Source organism: Lutra lutra, chromosome 7, assembly GCF_902655055.1.
Source record: "Lutra lutra chromosome 7, mLutLut1.2, whole genome shotgun sequence".
Classification (NCBI taxonomy): domain Eukaryota; kingdom Metazoa; phylum Chordata; class Mammalia; order Carnivora; family Mustelidae; genus Lutra; species Lutra lutra.
In genome coordinates this window covers 109,144,191-109,161,618 of record NC_062284.1, presented here as the reverse complement: position 1 = coordinate 109,161,618, position 17,428 = coordinate 109,144,191, and the positions used below count along the sequence as shown (strand labels likewise).

Genomic DNA, 17,428 nt, shown 5'->3' with positions numbered 1-17,428 from the left:
TGCTTGACTTATTTCACTCAGCATAATCTCTTCCAGTCCTGTCCATGTTGCTACAAAAGTTGGGTATTCATCCTTTCTGAGGGAGGCATAATACTCCATAGTGTATATGGACCATATCTTCCTTATCCATTTGTCCGTTGAAGGGCATTTTGGTTCTTTCCACAGTTTGGCGACCGTGGCCATTGCTGCTATAAACATTGGGGTACAGATGGCCCTTCTTTTCACTACATCTGTATCTTTGGGGTAAATACCCAGTAGTGCAATGGCAGGGTCATAGGGAATTTCTATTTTTAATTTCTTGAGGAATCTCCACACTGTTCTCCAAAGTGACTGCACCAACTTGCATTCCCACCAACAGTGTAAGAGGGTTCCCCTTTCTCCACATCCTCTCCAACACATGTTGTTTCCTGTCTTGCTAATTTTTGGCCCTGTTTATTGTTAAAGCATGTATCTCCATTTGGTTTTATGTCATCTACAAATAATCCTCTTCTATCACTTTTCTGATCTTAACATACTAAGTTCTATATGCTGCAACAGGACAGTCCAGCTTTTGGGAGCCCCACAGCTCAATGTCTGCCTTGTGAACCATCAATTTCATAAACTCAGTGGCCATCAGAGGAGCACTTTCACATAACCTGATGGTTAGTTTCAACTTAAATGATGTGTTACTTGAAAAGAAAGGCATTTTGGTTCTCAAATAAGACCATCTATTACAACCACAATATAGAGCACCGAGACTGACCAAGAGATGCCAACGATTTGTAAAATACTGTGAAAGTCCCTATGCTGCGTAGGCAGAGGGGAGGTTCTCCCTGCAGCATCTTGTACCACAGAGGACATCAGCGTTCACGCTCAGTCCGCCACTATCATTGAAGAAGGAGCAGAGGGCCCAGTGCTGAGAGGGAATGAGAGCACAGTAGCATATTCTGTTTGCCCCCTTGCAGTCACAGTTAGGATTCTTTCTTGAACTTTGTACAGGTGGATGCCAAGCGCAATACATCCAACAGTGGTACAAGTCCTTCTACTGTTAAGGGAGGCAAGACCTCCCTCCACAGCTATGCTACATCAGCAAAAACAGGGTCCCAAACAACTGTGCATCACACAGGGAGCCAGTGAAGGAGAGAGAAGCAAGGGCAGATGCCTGGCTGCCTGGTGAATGGCCCATTTACAAATTCAACAATAGTCAGAGGGGAGCAGGGAGCACAAGGGCCACCACCGTGATTGGCGAAACCAGCACTTCTCAATTCAGTGTAAATTAATGCTCTGAAAGAAGACACACTACCAAGCAGATTTCCATAAACCTAGTGCTTCATTTACCCTCTACAGTATTATTTAAAAAGCACTGTCTTTAGGAAAAATCACGGAAGGAACTACTCATGCAACAAATACTGGCGCTTCTTCCATTTCAAATGTCTCTGTGAGATGTTAATTATTAGCTAGATAAAATAGGCAAAAGGAGCTTTTTTACCGCTGAACCAACTAATTATCTTTCATAACTCTCTTAAAAGGCAAATGTAGATGTAAGAGCTCCAGTGAAAAGAAAAACATGCTGAGTGCATTGTGTCTAGACGTTGCCAAGCAAATAAAGGGAGCTGAAATGTACAAAATCAAAAGATCTTACTAAACCAGAATTTCAAATCAATGTAAAAAAAAAATTCAGCCTCATATTTTAATGTATCTTATCATTAGCATTTTATATTTATACAGTCCGCTTCAGATTGCTGTATATTCAAGATGTACATGCATCCTACGTGGTGAATAGCACCAACATAGTAAATTTATACAAAAATTAAAAATGCTTTTCAGGCATCTTGTTCCTTAAAATCTGCACATTCCTGTAACAGTCTCATAAGCAGACTACTGGAAAACAGATCAAACCCACAAGGACAGCTTCACTGTACCAGCAGAAAACCCTAAAAAATGGGTGGGTTAAAGCAGCAGAAAATGGAGCATAGGTGATGACTGGGAGCCATATGACAAGGGATGTAGCAAAACATAGAGCAGGAAAATACGAGGGGGAAAAAAATCCAGGATGGTCAGTACAATATGTGCAGGTTTTTTTTTCAAATGTAAATTTTAAAGTGAATGCTGCTTTTATGTTACTGCATAAAGGAAAGCATAACAAGGCTGCTCTACTTCCCTTTAAACACAAGCACATAAAGAGGGTAAGGGATGTGAAAAGCCAATTCTTTGTGCCGCTACTTAATCAATTGCACTCAGTTCTACTCAATGACACAGCCACACTGCAAAGACCACTCAGCAGTTAATGGATATAATGTTGGAAAAGCACTTTGAGGTCTTCCAAAGAAAGGTAGGGTAAAAACCCAAAGGAACATGGTTTTATTACTTATTCCCAATAACTGAGCAGTGTTATAGATGAAACTCCCATGACCTAAAAAGAAATTAAGATACTAATTTATTTTGCTAATTCTGATTCTTCCATAGGAAGTCATTTCTTTCAAAATTGGGTACTTGAAATCACAGAAGAATTATCCTGTGCCCTAGTCTCTTCTTGTCAGGATAACCATTACACACTCCACAGTAAGGAATAAATATGTTCTTCAAGTGTTGCAGCCTACATCTACAATCTGTCAAATGCAGAGCTGAGGAGGAGTTCTGTGTTTTTAACTGTATACATCCATCACTAGCTATCACTCTTCCCACAGACAGCAAAAAGTCAACAATGAAACATAAAAGCTAAAAATAAGTGACTGAGCAATTGCTCAGAAGAGCTGCACATTAGGCACAGTGTTAGATGGACACACATTCCTTTCCCAACTTTTTTTTTTTTTCACTGACAATTTCAGGTAATTATTATTAAGGACTCACATGTAAGCAAAAGAAAAATAAACATGCATGGCACAAATATGTAAAAGTCATTCAGAGATACAATTTCATGCTTATCACCGTACAAGATCAGTGTTCTGAATGGCACATGCCCAGAAGGCAAGTAGTGACTAATACAGGCGGCTGCAAATGTCATGGAAAATGACAATTATAGGCACTTCAAATGCTCAAAAAAAAAAAAAAAAAGAAAAAAAGAAAGAAAGAAAGAACTTGGTGTCATTTCATACAAGCTGAAAATATTTCTTCATTCATAGGTATCATAACATGTTCATTTCTAAGAGTCAATTAAATCAACATTTATTAAGGACATACTGTATATAATTTACTATGCTCTAGTGATGGAAAATAACTGCATAAAAAAGAATATGGTTTACATGCAAGTGTACATTCAAAATATATTTATGAGTATATATCAGTGAATATAGAAAAAGTACAATCTAAAGGAGAACTCTCAATTTAGAAAATCAACAAATCCATGACTTAAGTAGGTTTTGTTTTTTGTTTTTTTTTTGTTTCTTTTAATTCTGTAAGAATTTATTACGTGAGAAAAGTAGCATAAAAACCTTGAAAATTACAAGTTGGAAATCTTACATATTAAAAGGAGACAAGATGTCTTTCAACAGTGTTTTTCAACTCTGTTTTACCTTCAGAATGATTCATCTAATCAAACCTCACAGGAAACCACAATATGTAAGCGAGATAAAGAAAGGTATTTAATGAATACAAATTTGTTTTATAAGTATGAGTTTATAACATTTATTTTTAAGTAAATAAATGAAGAGTTTCGTTCATAGAAAGAAAAATGCAAAAGGGGGCTTATGGATGACAGTTACACTCTCTTATGAGCCTTGGTATGAGATTCATTTCCATAGTGGGGAGGGTTTGGCACCATATTAACAAAATTCTGATTCATACACATACCTGGTTACAAATAGTGAGATTCAACCGCTCCCTTGTGATCTCAGGTTACTCTTTAAGCAAACAGAGGCAGCAAGAGAAGCTTCATTCCACAGGTTGAACCCAGACTCAATAATCTATTAATACAAATTAACTCATTATCACTGTTCTCCACGACGGTTAATTTTCCATAAAGTACACTTGACCATGTATGTGGTTTTTTTTTAATTATAATATCTGAATCCAAATCAAACCTTTGAGAGACCCAAATGATCCTGCCCAGAATGTCCCAGTGTTTAGTAGACTCTAATTGTAAGCCTGTCTTTAAAACGCCTACCAGCCTGTGCTGAGTTGGTGTCAGTGGTCAAAACACTGGTCACCAGGGCAGATGTCACATGCAAATCCTGTTGCCAAAACTAGGATTCGAGCAAGGTGTGCCATCTGCATATTTGCTGGCCTTTGGTTTCCTTCATTTCCTCCCAATGGTCTTGTTCCTCTTCTCCGCTACTGTTTTGGCCCAGAGCAATCCAACCGATCATCTCTTTACGCTTCATAGTACGCCTGTTATAAATGGAAATCATCAGTGTGACATCAGAGAGCTGAAAGAGGGCCACCTGGAAAACAAAGGTCTCCTTGTAGACAGGATTGGGCTGACCACGTCGAATGGACGTCTTACAGCGGGACATCTCTTGACCCACAGAATTGAAGAGGAAGAGCTTTCCATATGTATCTATGGAAAAAAAAAAACAACAGAAATGAGAAAACATCAGAGCTTTCTGTGTTGCTAGTTTCATCATAGTATTTACATGGGATTCAGATTTTTTCCTTTTTAACATACTGGGTAGCATCCTTGGGCCTGGTATTTGCTTTAGGACTAACATATTTTCCAGGAAGTATTAAGGAAAGGGATTATTACCATCGATGGTTAATGTTTCATGCAGCCCACTACAGGCACCTTGCTGACGCTCACTAGAAGGTCTACCCGCACAGAGGAGTATACACGCGTAAACATGTGTGTGATGGTGTGTTTAGCCAAGCGTGGTTCTTCAGCCACATTTTATTTATGTAAAAAGCAATAAAAACCTTTTGTTCTATGTGTATTTTCCTTTTCACAAAACTGTTTTATGCCTAGATTAAAGAGTATTTCCTCTTCTTACTCTCTACATATTCTTTGGACCATCTTTTTTTTTTTTTAAGATTTTATTTATTTATTTGACAGACAGAGATCACAAGTAGGCAGAGAGGCAGGCAGAGAGAGAGGAGGAAGCAGGCTCCCTGCTGAGCAGAGAGCCCGATGTGGGGTTCAATCCCAGGACCCTGAGATCATGACCTGAGCCGAAGGCAGCGGCTTAATCCACTGAGCCACCCAGGCGCCCCTTCTTTGGACCATCTTATCCACTAAATGACAAGTACCAAACCTTTATCTCTGGCCTGGACTTCTCCTCCAAGCTCAAGATCCAGCTCAACACCATAATTTTTCCCACGGACATCCCGCACTCGTCTCACTCATCATGTCTCCAACTCTTAAAACTTGCTTCTCCAGTATCCCCCATCTCTGCAAATAGTAGCATCCTCCACTCAGTTTACCTAAATCAGGAGTGAGGACGACATTTCTGACAAGACTGGCTCCTCACCCTTAGTCTGGCCAATCAATCACCAAGTTCTGTTGATTTTATGTCCTAAATAGCTCCCAACTCTGCTCACGTCTTTCCATCCCTGAAGGCGCTGAACTCAGTGCACAGGCAAGCTCCAGTCACCAGCCTCTCTCACCTGACTTAGGACAGGTCTCCTCTCCCATCACCAGGCTGCCCAATCCCCACAGTCAGAAGGAACTCTGAAAATGCAAATCTGTTTATGTCACTCTCACTAAGAGACAAAGCCTAAACCTTCAATGCTGTCCACTAATCTCAGGGCAAAAACAAAATTTCTTGGTACCGGTGACATACTCTGATCCTTTTACCTCCCAGTTTCACTGGGCACCACTGTCGCCCTTATAAGCTGCATTTCCCCTACATTGACCTCCCTCTGACCCACACTTCTCTTTCCCTTTCACTTCTGCACAGACTGTACATGCTCTGATACCACAAGTGATATCCACCTTCCCATGATTTCTATTCATTAGTCAGGTCTGGATTTGGGTTTATCCAGGAATTTTTGCTGACCACTTGCTCCTGTCCTGACCAGCTCTGGTTCAGAAAACCCTTCTGTGGGCGCCATCAAAATCTAGCTTCAGGTTATCCCAGGACTTAGCACCCAGCATTATCATCACCTGCTTGCTCATCAACAAGGCTGTCAGTTTGAAAGAGGAATTGCCTTGTTTACAGCTATACCCCTGGTTCCTGGCCTAGTGTCTAACACATGGTAGACATTCAGTACATATTAAACATTTTGTAACGAATGTACATGACTCTCCAGCAGGCTTGACCTTCTTTTTTCTTTAGGTTTTGGGTTTTCAAACTTCTAAAATGAAGATGAAACCCTTTGGTTTTATCACCCTTGCACTGGAATGCTATAAAATGGGACTAGCCTCGTATGTTTAGCAATTTATAGAAAGGAAAAAATGATCCAAATTTTACTAACATAGTCTACTATTTCTGCTAAAATTCTCAAATAGACAATTACAAAGAAATTTATCCCAAAGAAAATTGTATTTTTATTAAAATCACATAATTCATCAATTTCTTAATCCTCTCTTAATGACAATTTTTTAGCACTAACTTATGTGTGTCCTATCCTTTAAAAAAGAAAATCCAAGTGTCAGGGTGTTCCCCAGATTCTATCATTCTGTACATTTTGTTCAATGCTGGCTGAAAGCTGATTAGTGTTTACTGTTCACTTTCCCACCTAACAACCAGTCAAACTTTTAAAAGTGTAAATCCAGATCTCTGTAATTTACTGTTCTCTACAAGAGCATTGTAAGATGGGAAACAAATTACAACCTGCAGTTTTCTTTCTATGTTGATCTTTTTCTATTCCGGTTTGATGTGTTATTTTATTCACTTATCTGCTGAGAAACACAAGGTGTGAAATTACACTTCAGGTGTGAAAACACTTCTCTGTCTCAGAAAACAGGCCTCTCCACTCTTCAAACTGCTCTGCTGAGAAAGCTGTCAGAAAACCAGCTTTGGGGGGGGCAGGGGCATGGAATTTGTGTTTCCACAGCTGTACAGCTCCATGATTCCTATGGAAGTCCCATCCAGTCACTGAACTGCTCTGGCAATTCTTCCCTCGGTTATGGCAGTGGACATTAAGTTAATCTTGCAGAGACCTGCTCATTTCCCAAAGTGCAATTTCCATCTTTATCTTGTCACAGATCACTTTCTAATTACGAGAAAGGTCATTTACGACCAAACCACCATCACTGAAGCTGAATGATACGTGTATGACAAAAGGGGAAAATAATTATTTGATAAACAATGCAGGGCGCCTGGGTGGCTCAGTGGGTTAAAGCCTCTGCCTTCGGCTCAGGTCATGGTCCCAGGGTCCTGGGATCGAGCCCCACATCGGGTTCTCTGCTCAGCAGGGAATCTGCCTCCTCCTCTCTCTCTGCCTGCATCTCTGCCTACTTGTGATCTCTGTCAAATAAATAAATAAAATCTTTAAAAAAAAACACACACACAAAAAAAACAATGCAGTCTGAGGGCATGTAACCAAAAGAAGCGAAATGTTGTTGATTGTTCCAGCTCAAAGGGAACTTTTCCTCAGCAGTGAAAATGTGTTTACTTTTCAGTGTCCAAAGTCAAGGCTGTGCCCAGGGAAGTGGACCTGTGAGGAACAGTACAGAGTTTGCTTGGGGTCCTTTGGGGTTCAATGACTTATTCCAATGAACATCAGGCAGAATGGATGAAGAAAGGATCAAGTAAATATACAACTTCACTGAATTCTGTTTTAAATCTTTGGAATTCATAATACTTGCTACAAAACAATACCAAGCAATATTCTATCTTCTGATGATGGTTCAGAATGTCCCTCAGTAGCTCTAGTAACTCAAAACCATCATCAAGATGTTGAATGGGTCATAATTCCTAGATAGTCCTTGATGACACTCTTCTGACTCAGCGGTGTCAGCTGCTTTACCAGTCACTGTCTCTTTCTCCATAAAGGAAGATGGCATGTGTACCAGAAAAAAATTATAATAACACACAATCCTCAATTTATCATGGCATAGAACTATGTCATTTGAAACTCAGCAGTCATTTTTCCAAGGAAACAGCACAATGTCATAGTGGTTACTTATGGAGGTCATACAAAATACTGCCCATTGCAGCATGATGTTCTACCAATAGTATTACAGACTCTGCTTGGGGCAGGAGTGGGGCGTCATGATTTTTTGGGCAAGGGAAAGGAATTCAGTCATTTAACCTCCCTTCCCTTTTATTAAAAATTACAAGATATTTAGTGTGGTGCATAAACAATGAATTCTGGAACACTGAGAAGAAATTTTTATTTTATTTTTTTTTAAGATTTTATTTATTTATTTGACAAACAGAGATCACAAGTAGGCAGAGAGGCAGGCAGAGAGAGAGGAAGGGAAGCAGGCTCCCTGCTGAACAGAGAGCCCGACGTGGGGCTCTATCCCAGGACTCTGGGATCATGACCTGAGCCGAAGGCAGAGGCTTAACCCACTGAGCCACCCAGGTGCCTCTGAGAAGACATTTTTAAAAATTACAAGATATTTTAAACATAAAGAGAATAGAGACCATTATTACTCCTATCCTAATACCCACCACACAGACTTGTGATATTTAGCATTTATCATATTTAGTACTGACCTTTTTTTATTTGATTTTTTAAAAAATAAAATATTATAATTGAAGTATCAATGTATCCTTCCTTGATCCTATTTGATTTCTTCTCTCACTAAAGGTAATGACTGGCCTGAATTTGGAATTCCTCATTTTCATTATAAAAGTAGACATAAATAAAGATATCCAAAGTATACTTAACAGAATTTTGCACACTTAAAAGTGTTTAGCATTTTACTGTAGGTATTCCTGAAACTTGCCTTTGTTCATTGAGCATTAAATTTTTTTTTAAGATTTTATTTATTTATTTGACAGACAGAGATCACAAGTAGGGAGAGGCAGACAGAGAGAGAGGAGGAAGCAGGCTCCCTGCTGAGCAGAGAGCCCGATGTGGGGCTCGATCCCAGGACCCTGGGATCATGACCTGAGCCGAAGGCAGAGGCTTTAACCCACTGAGCCACCCAGGCGCCCCGAGCATTAAATTTTTTATATCACCTATTTGATAGATACACCTGTGGTACATTTATTTTAACTGCTATATAGTGTTCTAAACCACAATTCACTTGTCCATTCTCTAAATTAATGGATATTTATTTATAATAACCAAGAATGGAAAAGATATTACTGAACACTTTCCTATATTTTATACTAAAATATACTTTATACTAAAATATACCAAAATCTGAGAATTTCTCCAGCATATATCCAGGAGTGGATTGCTGGCTATTTATAAATTCTACATATAATCTCTTTATTATATTTATTGCTAGTATCTTCTGTTCTTATCCTTTTATTTTATAGTGACTTTTATAGTATAACTGCCTTAAATTCTTGTGGAGTCTGATTTATAAATGTTTTCCTTTTCAGTTTGTGCATTAAAACAATAATTTTATTTAAAGATTTTATTTATTTATTTGAGAGAGAGTGACCATGTGCACATGAGCAGGGGAGAGGCAGAAGGAGAGGGAGAAGCTGAAGACCTGCTGAGCAGAGAGTTGGACATAGGGCTCTGGGGCTACATCCCAGGAATCTGACCTGAGCTGAAGGCAGCTGCTTAAATGAGTGAGCCACCCAGGCACCACTCATTAAAAGAAATTCTTTAAGAAATCCTACCCAAACTCAATAGTCTCATATATTTTCTTTTGTGAGTCGTAAGAATTTTTCATATTTGATCTTTAATCTACCTGAAATTGATCTTTATGTGTAGTGTGAGGTAGGGATCTATTTTTTTCCCCCAAAGGGGAAACATCATTCATTAAATGGCCCATTATCTCCCAACGGATTTGGGAGATACCAACTTTCCAGGCTTGAGTGTCTTTCCCTCACCTGATAATAGTAATTACTGTCATTTTATAATATGCCTTTGTATCTTCTATGGAGAATCTTACTATTGTCTTTTTAAAAACTTTTCATTATTTTAAGTTCTTGTTTGGCTTAACTGACTGTTGCATATGAACTTAGGATCAACCTGTCAAGTTCAATTATTTTTTTTTTAAGCAAAATATATAAAACAAAAACAAAAACAAAACCCTTTGGGGATTTTAATTGGGATTGTACTGAATACATAGATTAATTTGGGAAAGTTGTTGTCTTCACAATATTGAACATTCTCAACACTGAACATAGTTTACCTATTTAGTTTTCTTTTATGCCTTTCAAAAAGTTTCGTATTTTTTTCCCATAATTTTCTTTTCTTACTCATCTTTTGTTAATGTTATCCTCTGGTACATTAGGTATTTTCTTACTGTTGTACACTAATAATGTTTTAAACTCCACTTTCTTTCCCTTTTTGGGGGGGCAGAGTTCAAAGGGAGAGAGAGAATTAAGCAGGCTCCATGCCCACCAGAGAGCCTACCCGGAGGCTGAATTTCAGGACCCTGAGATCATGACTTGAGCTGAAAGTAAGAGCTGGGCACTTAACCAACTGAGCCATCCAGGCACCCCTTAAAATTCTACTTCTTAACTGTTCCTGATGTGTTAGAAAATAATTGGTTTTGTATGAGAAATGTATTAGTTCAAGTGTGTAGACTTTCTAATCTAAACAATCATATTTCTTACAAATAATGGCAGTTTCATGTCTTCCTTTCATGCTTTAATTTTTTATTTCTTTTTCTTATCCTACTGAATTGTCTTGAGCCTCCAGTCTAATATTGAGGAAGGAAGGGAAAACCAAACGGGAAGAAATCAGAAAGGAAGGCAAACCATGAGAGACTGTGGACTCAGGAAACAAACTGAGGGTTACAGAAGGGAGAGGGGTAGGGGGATGGTGTAGCTGGGTGATGGGGATTAAGGAGGTCATGTGTAGTGATGAGCACTGGGTGTTATACATAACTAATGAATCTTTGAACACTACATCAAAAATTAATGATGTACTATACAGTGGCTAACTGAACATTAAAAACAAAACAAAACAAAACAAAACAAAAGTGATGCCAGAGGGAATCCTTATTTTGTTCCTGACTTTAATAAAAGGATTTCAGGATTAAGAATGACAGTGCAGGTTTTCTTTAAATGCCCACTATCAAGATTAAACAAGTTCCCTTCTGTACATCAGATTAATTGTTGATACTGAACACCATTTTCACATTCCTAAACAATTTCCTATATCAAAAGAGCATAAAACTTAAAACTACATTTCTCTAAATCTCCTGCCAGTAAGATCCCACTAATGAAAGCAACTTGTCTGAGACTGGAAGGTAGAAAAAAAGGTGAGCTGCATCTCCCCAGAGCCAGTGGCTGTCATGTGTCTAGGCATTAGCAGATAGCAAAGTAGGGGCTTTGCCCATGGTGTTCAAACACCCCCCCTTTTAAAAAAAAAGTTAACTTCTTCTTATTTACTTATTTATTTGACAGAGAGACATAGTGAGAGAGGGAACACAAGCAGGGGGAGTGGGAGAGGGAGAAGCAGGCTTCCTGCTAAGCAGAGCAGGGAACCTGATGCGGGACTTGATCCCAGGTCCCTGGGATCATGACCTGAGCCGAAGGCAGACACTTAATGACTGAACCACCCAGGTGCCCTATTGTGTTCAAACATCCTTATGAGAATCACTCCTTTCCTGTACAAACAGCTCAGACCATTTTGGCAATTTTCCTGTGATGTCTGTATGTCCAGATTTCCTGAGGGAGTCCTCTCATGCTTCAACCCTATAATAAACATCAGGCTCAAAACATCTAGACTATTTCTATTTCCCTGACAAAATCTGACTGATATTGCAAGTGATAATCTGAACTGGAATGTTGCCATTAAGAAAAAAAAAAAATAACAACATAAGAATGGGCAGTGTCATCAAATGTTGGTGCCAGATGGTGAAGAGATCAGAGGCCAGGACAGTGGAGACTCATACTCCATATTATGAGATGGTGAAATAGCCTTCTGATCTAAGTTGGGAGGAAGGGCATATACCCAATGAGTTTGTGGCTCTAGGAAAACGGAGTGGAAAACAGAATGTCAGATGTGTATTCAGGGGCACCTGGGTGGCTCAGTGGGTTAAAGCCTCTGCCTTCGGCTCAGGTCATGATACCAGGGACCTGGGATCGAGCCCTGCATTGGGCTCTCTGCTCAGCAGGGATCCTGTTTCCCCCTCTCTCCCTGCCTGCCTCTCTGCCTACTTGTGATCTCTGTCTGTCAAATAAATAAATAATATCTTTTTGAAAAAAAGAAGAAGAGGGGCACCTGGATGGCTCAGTGGGTTAAAACCTCTGCCTTCAGCTCAGGTCATGGTCTCAGGGTCCTGGGATCGAGCCCCGCATCGGGCTCTCTGCTTAGCAGGGAGCCTGCTTCACCTCCTCTCTCTGTCTGCCTCTCTGCCTACTTGTGATCTCTCTCTGTCAAATAAATAAATAAAATCTTAAAAAAAAAAGAAGAAGAAGAAGAAGAAGAAGTGTATTCAGTATTACTAGTTTCACTTGGGGAGGGGACAGAGAGAGGCAAAAGGTAAGCTTGGGAAAAAACTGGCCAGTGTGCAAGGAAAACAGAAAGGATAAAAAGGAATACTGAAATTCAGACCTTTCTGTGGTTGGAAAAGCTAACTGCTTCCAGACCTCCAAACAGTGAGAAATGGGCTTTAAAAGAATTTAAACAACAGAAGCCCAGCAAACCTCAGGTGAATAAGGAGATAGTGAATCAGGTCAAATGTCACACCAAGGATGTAGGTTTCATACCAGATTTGAGTTGACTGGGTCTCGTGATTGAGTTGTAAATAATGGAATCTGAGAAATGAAAATAATCACCTTCAATCATGACTATATTCAAGTACTCCCACCCTAGCAATAAATCTCCTATGCCCTCCGAAATTCCCCTTCCATGACAACCAAGCAGGTCACATTTTGAATATGATCATATTGTCTCATTAAATGGAAAGAGTCTATATGCCTTCATCCCAGCAGAGAGGAGTCATTTGACTCACCATAGACAGTGCTGCAAGGAAGAAATAAACCTTTGCTGTTTCCAGCTGCCCACAATTGCTGGGCTTATTTGTTACTGCATTTTAGCCTAACCTATACTAAAGCACCTTCTATTATCCATCTGCTAAGTTCTCTTGATCAATAATGGAAAGACAGTGCATTCTCTCAAAGGTTTCTTTTGCACCTGTTGAGATAACCAAAATGGTTTCTCATAAGTCAGTTAATACGGTGAGCTACAGAAGCTGACTTTCCTAATGTTAAATCCTTACGTGCCCGGCCTAACCTCAATTCGTTGGTAATTAGTATTTTTTTTTTAATATACATTATGAGGGTAGGTGGACCAACATAAACTACAGTGTGGGTGGGAGGATATGGGGAGGGGAGACAGGGAGAGATTGAGAGCAAGAGAATAATCTAACATTATATATACCTTTCGAACAGCAGTTTTAGTCCTTTTACATTTATTATGATCACTGATATATTTATTTTTTTTTATTGCTTTGATTTGTGCTTTCTATCCTGCATTCTCTGTGCCTTTAAATATCCTTTCCTGGTTTCTATTGATCCACTGAATTTACTTCATTCTAATTTATTCCCTCTACTGGCTTGAAAGTTAGATGAAAATGTTTACATGTGCCTTGATTTAATGTCTAAAATTAATCAATATCTCTACTCTCCTCTTAAGTAACATAAATTCTTTGATTTTCATCTCCCCTTCTCATCTTCATGTTATTTCCCTTTGTTGTTATACTCCTAATACATCAGTCATTTTTCCTACTGCTGCTGTCCTGTTTCTTACAGTCTATACATGCTATATTTACTTAACTGTTTACCCGATTTTTTGTTCATTAGTCCTTCCTGAACTTCACTATTTCCTTCTAAATTCAGTTTCTTTCTTCCTGAAATATATCAACTAGTCATTCTTTCAGTGACAAACCCTTTCCAACTTTGTGGAAAACATCTGTATTTTTCCTTCACTCAAACAGACCACTAAAAGTTGAGAGTATTTTCCTCTCGAGACTTCAGTAATACTGTCCCCTTGTCCTCTGGCTTCTGTCATTGTTGTTGAGAAGGCTGTCCTTAGTCTTACTGCCATTTTTCTACAGGTAACTTGGTTTAACAACAACAACAATAACAAAAACAATGACTAACCAACCAAAACAGCTTGATTGAGATATAATTCATGTACCATGGTAATTGTATTTCCTCCCTGTTGCTTTTCTGTCTAGATTTTCTGACCAACTTTAATACTGTTGTGGGAATTAAGTGAGTTAATGGAAGTATAGGATTATCACCTATGCACTCAGTAAACTAGTGCCACATATAAATCTTTATTTGGATTGGCATAATTCTGAGCACACAGTGGATACTAATAAACACTATATTTAGAAGAAAGCTGGATCTGGATTTTGAAAGGTGGTAGCCCCAGATCTGCTCACTTTCATTTAGTCTTTTTTTCCTCTGCACTCCATTTGTACAGCTCACCCCCTGCATCCCACCCGTTCTTCACACTCGACATGAGGCAGCTTGGTAAGGTTTTTTTTGTTCTGTTTTGTTTTGTTTTCCTTTGCTCTAGTGTCTGCTATTGTGAGTGCCTAACAAGGTTAATATGCTGCTGCTGTAAGTATTATCATTTGGGATGTAATTATCACATGTGGCTAATCATGCACATGCTGAGAGGCTGGGAACTTGTTGTTTTTAACTAGAGGGGACATCTTAATGATAGTTTTTGACAAGAACCATTATATGTGTGTGTATATACACACACATATACACAATGCAGTAACACACTGTAGAAGGAGACATAGTGAAAATAAAGATGGAGAAAGAGAATCTCCCAGTGGAATAGCTAATATATTTTTTAACTTAGCACTTGTGCCAGTAACATTAGTTTGTTAACCTCACTTAATAGGGAAGGAAATGAAATTCAGAGAGCTTAAATCAAATGTCGAGGCCATGCAGTAACTGGGTGGCAGGGAGAACAGAGCTGCTAAATTGTTAGTGAATTGCTTTACCATGAAGCCAAATTCAAGGGATAATCAAATGTTTCTAATGCTCCATGGAAACTTTTTCAAAAGCATTTGTAAATGCATATTGGGATTTCATATGTCTACTAGATGCTATAAACTGGTTTTTCACCTGGACCATCCACCCTGTATAGATGTGGAGACTATACCTTGCCATCAGGATGTAGACTAGCCTATACCACCTTAAAAGCAATGGTGAAAATATTTTTGAACACTGACCACACATACTAAATGAGGTATTATCTTGAAAATGTCCGGCATGATTCTTGGCACACTGATATGTGCCTGGGGCTAAGATTAGTTCATGTTGTTACTTCATTTACAGGTTGTTTCTGAATAGGTTCAATGGGCCAGTTTCAGTAATTTTCAAATAACCTATTTTCTCATCCCTAGGCCACCTATTATTTGAAAAAAAAAATCCATAACAACCTATAACATGGGCATTTTCCAAAAAGAAAGAAGAAAAAGATGCAGACAGATGTAAATCTAGATAAAAATCTATCTGTATCTACATCTACATCTATCCATCCATCCACCCATCCATCCATCCACTGGATAAACAGAGAAAAGTTTGAAGTTGGAAATCAGAAAGTGCCTAGTTACATACTTTCTCTTGGGATGGGTGTGGTTTACAGAGGGTGCTACAGAAGATGCAGTCAGGTTCAGTGGCTTGGTACTCTACCCTGTCCAAGGTTGAGTCAGGGGAATAAGTTTGGACCTTGAGATAAACAAAAACATAACCAAAAACAATGTAATTCTAATCACAGAAGCTGAGGTTCATGTTTTATGTTTACTCACCTGATAGAGTGGAACTATTCTAGACCAGACCAGCTTTTTTTAAATTAACATATAATGTATTATTTGTTTCAGTAGACCAGACTAGCTTTTTTGCCCAATATTGCATAAGTAGAATTTTCAAATATACTGGAAAATTGAAGTAATTGCACAATGGATACCCAAATACTCACTGCCTAGATTCTTCATTTGTTATATTTTGCTTTGTTTGTACTATGAGCTGAATGTGTGTATTCTCCCAAAATTTATATGTTGAAGCCACAATCCTCAGTGTGATGGTATTTGGATGTGTGACCATTGGGAGGTTATTAGGTCATGAGGGTGGATCCCTCATGAGTGAGATTAGTGCCCTTATAAGAAGAAACGAGAGAGATGATTTCTCTCTCTGCCATGTGAGGATACAGCAAGAAGGTATCTGTCTGCAAAGCAGGAAGAGCGTTCTCACCAGAAACCAAATCAGCTGGACTTTTGTCTTGAACTTCCCAGCCTCCAGAACTGTGAGAAATAAATTTCTGTGAGGCCACTTAGTCTACGACGTTTTGTTATAGTAGCCCAAGTTCAGACCATTTTCTTTCTCACATACTTGCATATCAATCTACCCATCAATCCATCCATCATTACTCCACCCCTAAACATTTCTGCATGCATTTAATTAAGCAGAGTTCAATATTTTATGGTTCTTTCCCATTTTAAGGTAAAATTTACACACAGTGAAATGCACAAATTCTAGTACCATTCAATAAGTTTTAACAGATACAAACATCCATTGAACTCAAACTCGCATCAAAATATAGAACATGTCCATCACCTCAGAATACTCTTTCATGTCCATGCTTAGTTCATCTTGACACTGAGGCCAACTCTGAGGCAACCACTCTTCTGCTTATTTTCACGATAGATGAATTTCACCTATTCGAGAACTTCCTATAAATGGAGTCATGTAATAGATACTCAGTATGTTTTTGAGATCCCATGTTAATTTCCTTTTTAGTTGTTGAATGGTACTCCACTGTATAAATATATCGGTGTTTACTCATTCATGTGGACATGAGGGGTCTTTGCAGTTTTTGTCATTATGACTAGATGTGCTCTGAACATTCTTGTGCAGGTCTTTTATTCTTCATTTTAACATATGGGTAAATGCCTAAAAATAGAACTGTTGGATTTTCAGCACATGTTTACTTGTATAAGAAACTGCCAGGCCTTTTCCCAAGTGTTTTTTCCATTCTCACCTAGAATGTACTCTCCACATCCTCAAAACACTTGGTGGAATCAGCCTTACTTGTAGCCAGTCTGGCACATGTCATGGGCTCCTACCTAAGAATGCTCTCGTCAGCTTCTGACCATTAGAGCAAAACCCGCATCTCACTGAGCCTTCTCCCCCAAGTATTTACCTCAGGAGTTTGAGAAAAGGGGCTTACATTTCCGTGGTTTATTTCTTCTAAGGCCCTAATAGAGCAGAGGAATTTTATCTACTATCTGCCCACTTTTCCTCTATCTTGCTTAGAAAGGAAAGTTTAAAATGTCCTAACAGTCATCCGGCTGGATCAAGTTGGCAAGTTCAAAGTTCTATTTTGTTTCACAATATATTTTGAGGCAAAAGAATCTCACTTCTAAATCTCAGCCTTTCTCCCAGTTTCTAGCAATATTTAGAAACTTTGATATTCTAGAGAAGAAAAGTTCCCAATATTCAGGTTCAAGATATTCTCCTTC

General features: G+C 38.8%; 1 protein-coding gene across 5 annotated transcripts in view; it reads right to left on the bottom strand.

Moving 5' to 3' along the window:
* Positions 1-436: 436 nt before the first annotated feature.
* The window catches only part of SYT16 (synaptotagmin 16), a 259,900-nt gene continuing 242,908 nt past the window's right edge, over positions 437-17,428 (bottom strand). For 4 of the 5 annotated variants that reach the window (XM_047739296.1, XM_047739294.1, XM_047739298.1 and 1 more), the window contains one exon: positions 437-4,474. In XM_047739296.1, the coding sequence (XP_047595252.1) occupies positions 4,161-4,474 (314 nt within the window). In that variant the 3' untranslated portion in view covers positions 437-4,160. The remainder of the gene's footprint in view (positions 4,475-17,428) is intronic. The other variant, XM_047739297.1, reaches the window with a different exon arrangement.